Below are 8,649 nucleotides of genomic sequence, written 5' to 3'. Positions count from 1 at the left end.
GCCCATGCTGCGCCTGGGCTGGGACTGGTCCTGCTGGCGCAGGGTAGCAGGAAGCTCTCCACACACTCACCGGACCTGAGCTAGGACTCTCCAGTCCTAGTATTTTAAGGAGTCTCCATACTGTTTTCCATAATGGTTACACCAGTCTACTTTTGGAGAAGGGTTCTTTTTTCCTTACAGCCTCTCTAACATTTGTTGTTGGTTCATTTCTTTATGATAGTCATTCTTTGTGGGGTAACATGATATTTCAGTGTTCTTTTAATTTGCATTCTACGGATGGTTAGTGATGTGGAGCATTTTCAAATATATTTATTCGCTTCTTTAATTTCATCCTCTAAAAAGTGTGTGTTCATCTTGGATGCCCATTTCTGGATTGGGAGTTTAAATTTTGGGTTCCTAATGATTTTTAGTTCTTTATAAATTCTAGATAGCAGATCTTTGTCTGAGTGCTTATCTGTCAACATTTTTTCGAAATCTGTGTGTTGTCTTTTCATTTTGTTGGTAATTTCTTTTGATGTGCAAAAACTTCTCAATAAGAGAAGATCCCAGTTGTTAATTCTTTCAATTGTTACCCGTGCAATTTGACTTTTGTTCATGAACTCTTTGCCTACCCCTATGTCTTCAAGAGTTCCTCCTACTTTCTCTACCAGGAGATTTAGTGTTTCTGTATTAATGTTTAGATCTTTAATCCATTTTGACTTTAGCTTAGTGCATGGTGATAGACCTAGGTCAAGTTGTAGTTCTTGGCATGTAGAGAGCCAGTTTTTCCAGCACCATTTGTTAACAAGGCTATCTTTCTTCCAGTGACCATGTTTGGCCTCTTTGTCAAAGATAAGGTGGCTCAGAGTGATCCTAGAGGCTTCTGTGTCTTCTGGTCTATTCCCCTGATTGTCAGGTCTATTTCACTTCCAGTACCATGCTGACTTTATCACAGTAGCCTTGTAGTATAATTTCAAGTCAGGAATTGTAATGCCTCCTGCCTTGTCTTTCTTGGGCAGCACTGCCTTTGCTATTCTAGGTTGTTTCTGGCTCCAAATATATTTTACAGGTGATTTCCCTACTTCTGTGTGGTATGTTGGTGGTAGTTTTATAAGGATTACATTAAATTGGAGACCCATCTTTGACAAAATAGAGTACCCATCTCTGACAAAACTAAATAAAAAAAGGGGAAACAAATGAACAACCAGCTCAGTGGAATAAGTGCCTGCCTAGCAAGCGCAGGGTCCTGAGTTCAATCCCTGGTACCAAAAAAATTTTTAAAAAAATTAAAAATAGGTTATTAAAGAAATGAACAACCATTTTTGTATCTGTATAAATAGGATAGATATACAGCTACATTATCTTAATTCAATGAATAGAAAGATTTATTCTAATAGTGTTTGTGGACAGGATATCATGTCTGCATCTTGTACAATGAATAACCACTAAGACAACAATATGCAATGTATTAATTATTGAAACTGTCCTACTAATCGGTTTTGAAACTTTCTCATTGCTATTTGTTTCTGAATAAAATTGTTAAAAAATAAAATGTCTGGTTTCAAGCAAAATAATGAGACATGCAAAGGAACAGGAAAGTGTAATGCAGTCAAAGGGGAAAAAAAGGTACTAGGAGCTGTTTCACATGGAGAACCAAACAGATACATACAAAGCAGGGACTCCGTTAAACATAATGACATAAGTATAATAGGAGAGCCCTAAGGTGAGAAGAAAAAGAAACAGAAAAGATATTTGAAGAAATAATGGCTAAAATGTCCTAATTTGATGAATAACATAATTTACATAGCCATGAAATCAAATAAACTCTTAGTACAATAAATGTAAACATACCTACAGCCAGATAAATCACTAAGTGTTAAAAGCAAGAGATAAAATACTGAAAGCAATACGACAGACAACTCATCATATTGACAAGGCAATAGTATTAATAGTTAATTTCTTAAAAGAAACAATGGAAGGCAGAGGCAATGGGTGACATGTTCTAAGAAGAAAAATATTCCTTACACCCACTAGTTTCTCACAACTACTGATATGTGCTTAAATTTACAAAGACAGGAGGAAGCAAGGTAAGAGTAGAAAAATTACAGATATCTGTATTCTTGGATAAGTACGAAGTTACTATATTTGTTTTGACTTCAATGTAGTACACACAAATAAAGGTAGTTATTAAAAGATTTAAAAGTCTTAAGTTTGAAATAATGAAAGAAATTTTAAAAAGCTGATGATTCTAATATAGAAAAAATTATCTGTCACATTACATATTAATTTAAGTGACAATATTTTGGAGAAAATGCAGACATGTAAGCTGTATCACTTTTTCTGTCCACTGTGTTTTGGCCACACACTTTGTTGTCTTCCTACATGTATGTTCTAGCATTAGAGTCTCTGAATTAGCAAGTTTCTCTTTTGAGAAGATATTTTTCCTCAGTATCTCTAGTTCCCTCAGTTTAAGTCATTGCTCAAATGTCACAACGTTTCATTTAAAATGTATGATTAATTCCTAACGGGGTAGCCAGCCTTCAACATGGCCAAAATCAACCCTCCCCTCCAGGTATTCATGCCCTTACATAGCCCCTTTTCCCACTGAATAGATGTGATCTGTTTAACAAACAGGAAGTATAGCTACTTGACAAACTGCACTGTGTTTGTTCTGTCTTTATTTCTTTATCACTCATTCTGAAGCAAGGCAGCTACCATGCTGTGAGATATTAACACTAATAGGGCATCTATGTGGCAACAGATGAAGTGCTCTGCCAACAGCCAGTGAAAAATTGAGGGCTCCTCTCCAGAGGCAGGTGAATGAGCCATCTCAGAAGGCATCTGTCGGCTCTAGTCTGAGGTCATCGTCTGATTACATCTTCCTAAAAGGCCCTAAGCAAAAGCCAATTAGCTAAGTTGCTCCAGATTTTCTGAACCTCAGAAACAAATGAGAAAATAAATGTTGCTTTAAGCCACTAATTTATGAAGTATAATTTGTTAGACAGCAATATATTTACACTTGGCTAATATAAAAAGTGTGATAAATTATTGTGGTTTCTGTTCTTTAGTTTTTTTAATCTTAGAAATACTGTACATACAGTTATTGAAAAGTACTTTCAACTATAAAAATGAATCCTGTAAAATATCTTGGCTTATAATTATCTAATAAGGAAAGGCTAAGTTAAAGCTTAAAATATCTTTGGTAAGATAAATTTACTTTGTTTTTCTTAAATAATCAGGGAGAGAAAGTACTGCCTAACGTGTGACAGAAAATGCCAATACTAGCTATAGCTGGTAAAAGGTAGACAATCATTGAGTCAGTAGTATGTTCTAAAATAATTTGCTGTATAGCCTACTCATAACCACTACTAGACACTCGGGGACCACAAGGACTACCAGAAAATATATGGTCATGAATTACACAAAACAGGATTTTCTTTTTCTTTCCTTTTTTTTTTTCTTTTAAAACGTATCAGTTATTTAATTAGGTTGTTAGTAAGAAATTTAGAACACTAATTTATGAAGATAAATTCCATTTGTCAGAGCAAAAACAGATCACAGGTAACCCCGGAGCTGAAGAACACCTTCGATTTTTGCTAAAATCTCTGGGTCCACTGCTTTCTGATCCACCTTGCGCTGCTCTGGAATCTGGTATCTCTCTTTCTTGGTGTCAAAGATCTCACCCTTCTTGTGTCTGGGCTTCTGCAGCTGCTGCTTCTTTTTGAAGCATCAGTGAGGTGTTTGTGGATTTTCACTTTGCTGATGTCAATTTTTGTAGAGGGGGCAGTGACTTATTTCTAGTGGGTTCTTCATAGAGGACTACAATTAAGGCTAAGAGGCCCAGTCACAAGTAGCAAGCCACTGGCCAACTGCTTCAGCAAGACCACTCTCTTGCCTCTGTGATGCCCGGTGAGGATGATCAAGATGGTGCAAGGAGTGATGCTAGCTGGAAGTTTCCTCACATGCTGACTGAAGGTTTTCTTGCCATGGCTCAAGAGCTTTTGGGGCCTATCTTCAGTAGGGTAGTATCTAGGCATTTTTCGAAGCTTAACCACCTGGCTACCTCTGTTCTTGTTTCCACAAACTGGTTTTGTGATCGTAGTAAGAACTTTCTCCTTCCTTTTCTTCTCAACCTTTGATTTAGCAGCTGTGTACTTTCTCTTGTACAAAGCCTTTCTGGAATACATTGCAGATCAGGAGTATCTACCAACTTCTCTAACCAGGACAGGATTTTGGCTGCAGAGGGGCTGCCCCTTCTTGGATTTTTTTTTTTTTTTTGCCTTTTTCACCTTACCCTTTTTACCAGTACCACTGGCAGAATCCTTCTGGGCTTCGGGTTTCTTCTCTTTAGTGTCTGGCTTTTCAGTTTTTTCACCTGTTATCTTGCAAGATGGGAAAGAGAGCAGGATTTTCTTTTTCTAGGTTAAGGTACCTGTTTGACATTGAGACTGAATGTAAATTCCTGACTTAAGTCTCCTCAGCACTGTTTTTCTTTTGTGGTGCCAGGGATTGAACTTAGGGCCTTGTACTTGCCAGCCAAGTGCTTATTCTACTGAGTTATCTCTCCCGCCCTCCTCAGCACTGTTTTAATCAATTAAAATGTTAACATGAAGGGGAATAAAGATTTAATGCATGTTGTTCATATTGCTCTCTTGAAATTATAACAAATTAAAATTTTACAGAAAGAATATCAACTCACCATGTGTGTTAAGGCATTAAAAAGCAGTTTTCTCCCAGATGACGTATCAAAATCGGCAATAATCCACAAAGTGACTGCAGAAATTATATTATTACCTGAAAGTTTCAAATACATGAAATTAATTCTAAAATTACATTAAAAGAACATTTCTTTTAATAAAAATACATTTCTGAAAATGAGCAAACATTGTTAAAATTATGCATATACTGCTCATATGTACATACAAATAAAGATACTAGAAGAGTAGTGAATTGTATAACCTTTATATAAGGTCCATGCAAAAAAAGAAAAGTCCTCAAGGGACACATGTGACATGCTTTTAGAAGTATTTCAATTCTAAAAGTATTGAAGAGGCTTATATTGTGGCTTTCATGGTCTAGTGTTGGTAAATAAAACTGCCTTCTAAATATATTTGTGAAAAAATGGTATTTATAAGTCCTACATACAAAATGAAGACAAAACCACACTGATCATATATCCTTTATTACGTCTTTATTTATGTTATAGGAAGCACCTATAATGCAGGCATTTTTTAGTTTTTGTTTTTGTTTTGAATTTTGTTCAGGGTCTCAAAATGCAGCTTGGACTCATAGTGATCCTTCTGTTTTCAGAACCCCCAGCGCTGGGATTACAGGAATATGCCACCACACCCAGACTTGGGCACCAGCTCATCATGGCCAGAGGTGGGGCCAGTGCAGCATGTGATGCCAGGTATCGAACCCCAGCCCCTGTGCTTGTCTAAGCAGTAATACACGTAATTATGGGTATTATGCGATATTTAACACTGTCTAACTTATTTCACTTAGTATAGATTCAACTATTTCCTGCAAATGACATGATTTTTATTCAGTCACAAAGAAGAATGAAATCTTATAGGTTCTCATTTTTTTTTCTCTATGGCAAATCAGGCCAAATAAGACAAAGTCTAATTATCTTTGTCTATTTGAATAGTCAATTGTGCCTAAAAAATTCTGTGGTTCTACTGTAGACTGTTAGGCTAAATCTTTATTTCCAAATATTACTGTCTTGGACTTCTCCTTTGTGACCCCCAATTTAAGAAAAACATTCAGAGTTTGTTTACAGTCACAATACAGAAAAACTCGTATTGTCTGTGCTGATGTTGGGTTTATATTTTTATTCACATGTTGTATCAGTTTACACAGCCTTGTTAAAATATTTTTTACTTTCTTGAAGGGCAAAGATGGAAGAGCTTACTTTTTAAAAAGGTATAATCCAAGACAAAGTCCTTCTGCATATATGATTGATTAGGATAAGAAGCCTAATTTTCCTAGCACAATTTTTAAAGCATAACAGTTTATGTACAATAACAAAGTTAAATTCAGTCATAGAGAAAAAAATGGCAACATGGTTATATAAGCAGTTTGTTAAAATTGTAAGTTTTTATTGCATTAAGAATAAATTACAAAAAATAAAATGTTATTACCTTCTTCTGTTAAATAAAGCATGTTCTTTGCAATCACAGCGCTCTTATCTTGTGACTCCAAGAAAGAGAAAGTAGTGAAATCTCCAATCTCAGCAGTCACTGAAACATTTCATCATAAATACTTAACAATGAGTTAATGAAGCATAAAATCAAAGACTTTAGAACATTAAGTGCATAGTTATTTTACCTGATGAAGATATTAAATTCAGGTACTGATGTTTAGTGTGCAAAATCAAAGAATTTATGCGGGGCACAACATTGTTTCTATCCATTAGGAAATCAATTGCATTCATATGATCATTTAATGTGCCCTAAAATAATAAAAATGTGATTTAAATACTATAGGCAATTCATATGCATATTTTAAAATTATACGAATACTCATCTATAAATTTGATCAAAAATAAGTCAATAAACATGCAATTTAGGATTACTCAGATAAATTTTCTTGTAAAAATCATTTTTAAATTAATTTTTCAATGTACAAGATAAGTTTAAGTATTAATTTTATTTTATTTTTAAGTAGTAATTTTAAAATCAAGTAATCAATAAAAATTTTTATGTAACCTGTGCCATTAAAAAATTTAAAGACAATATCATTTGTAAATGTCATTTATGCATTTTCTCATAAAGACTTACCTACCATAAAAACATCTCTTTTTAAATGTACAGATGTAGCCTTCATTCTGCGAAGAACAGCAATTTCCAGTTCCTCACTCTTCATCTCTTCATGGTTAAAGGGCTCACCATTATAAAGAGCTTGAGGCAATGGACCCAGGCCAGACATTTTATAAAAATCTGCTCCTGCCTATTCATTAAAAAGTAGCAGAATATCAAACTGAAGTTGACAGTTTGAAAAGAAATATACAAGATAAAGGGACACTGGCACATTTTCATATATCATTTTTTGAAAATGCTAATTTTATCTGTTCTTTCCAGGGCAGGTAATTTACCTACACAGAGCAGGCATCAGGAAACTATTTCTGTAAAGCACCAGACTGTAAATGTTTTAGGTTTTATGAGCCATGTAGTCTGTTGCAAGTACTCACTTCTGATATCATAGCGCCAAGAGTTGCAAACAACATGAATTAATAAACATATCTGTATTCCAAAAATACTTTGTTTACAAAAACAAGCAATGGGTGGGCTCGCTGACCCCTGAAGCAGAGTATTGACATTTACTTAAAATCAAAATACTCACTTTTATCACACTTACTTTATCCCTGTCTTCTATTTAATAAGCAGGTACTGAATCATACCTCAGTATCAGGCTATAACCACCGAATATAGAGCTGAAAGCTTTCCAACACGCTGTTCACATGCTCAGAAGTAAAATGTAGGCATTACAAGATTCCCCATGGGACCATAAAGAAGCATCTAATAAAGCTTGACAATAGAGAGGTAAGGATCAGAGAAGCTTCTGCTAGAGACTGACACTGAAAGCCTGAAAGGATGAATTAAAAACTTGCCAGGAAGATGAAGTGAAGAAAGATATTCCAAATAAAGAGACAGAATAGCAAAAACTAGGAGGGAAGTGAGAATATGACAAATCCAGGCAATACCAGTGAAGACATGGTACGATACACAGGAGAGATCTGTCTGATACGGGACTGCAGGCATTCAGTCATAGCCAGATTGTGAAGGACTTTAAATCAAGGCTTTTATGTTATAAATGACAGTCAATAGATAGCTCATTTGACATTCAACACTAACAATTATCATTTTTCTGGCTAACATTCTCAAAAGCAATCTCAGAAGGCAAACGATTATCACCATATCTGAAACAGGAACAGAGTGTTTCAGATTTTGGAGTGTTTCAGAAATTCCACAGTATTTCTGAGTAGAATTAGGGAAGCTCAAACCTGTAGTAAACATTGAAGTGATGAAACAAATAAAAAGATTAAGTCACTTTCAGTGCCAAATAATTACCAGAATTTGTATTCAAATCGGTGTAACCGAGAGTCTGGACTCTGATCCATACACTACACTATCTCCATTTATTAGGCAGACACTACTAGGTATCAAGGCTTATAAAGGCATAAAAGTTATACATAAACTATACTCCAAAGAAACATTTAATTGAAGGAGACAAGGATATAGGATATATTAAAAGTGAGTATAGTATTCAGTGATACTGAAGATGCTATGGTCAATTCTATCTGTGAAGAAGAACCTTGACAAAGCTGTAGTATGATCAGATTTGCCTAGGAGGGCTGCAAGAAAAGCCAACATTTTGGCCCTAGCCTTCTAAGGTCAATTAAGACTCAGGACATATGAGAATTTATACTGTAACTTCATATAACTAAGTTGTGTCTCAAATTTTCTGATCAAGGAGATTATGGGGCCAAAGAGGAAAGTGATCAATGATGTAGAGTGTGCCTAAAGAGAGTCACATGGAGAGAAAACATTCTCTCAATCTTTCACAGAGGGCACATTGGCCAAGCAATGGCTGTGACTCATCCACATGGCTGACACTGACAAAGGTTCTACAATCTGAGGTACAGGATCTCAGGATAAATCCTGAGGG

At 35.3% G+C, this 8,649-nt stretch overlaps 1 protein-coding gene across 1 annotated transcript in view; it reads right to left on the bottom strand.

Annotated features, from left to right (window-relative positions):
* Uggt2 (UDP-glucose glycoprotein glucosyltransferase 2) overlaps positions 1-8,649 on the bottom strand; it is a gene marked incomplete at both ends in the record, with an annotated part of 229,519 nt that overhangs the window by 84,700 nt on the left and 136,170 nt on the right. The window contains 4 exons of the mRNA XM_023715197.1: positions 4,679-4,773; positions 6,123-6,221; positions 6,310-6,433; positions 6,766-6,930. Coding sequence (XP_023570965.1) covers positions 4,679-4,773; positions 6,123-6,221; positions 6,310-6,433; positions 6,766-6,930 — 483 coding nt within the window. The remainder of the gene's footprint in view (positions 1-4,678; positions 4,774-6,122; positions 6,222-6,309; positions 6,434-6,765; positions 6,931-8,649) is intronic.

Source organism: Octodon degus, unplaced genomic scaffold, assembly GCF_000260255.1.
Source record: "Octodon degus isolate 3935 unplaced genomic scaffold, OctDeg1.0 scaffold00039, whole genome shotgun sequence".
NCBI classification, from domain to species: domain Eukaryota; kingdom Metazoa; phylum Chordata; class Mammalia; order Rodentia; family Octodontidae; genus Octodon; species Octodon degus.
This window is presented reverse-complemented; position numbering and strand designations above follow the sequence as displayed.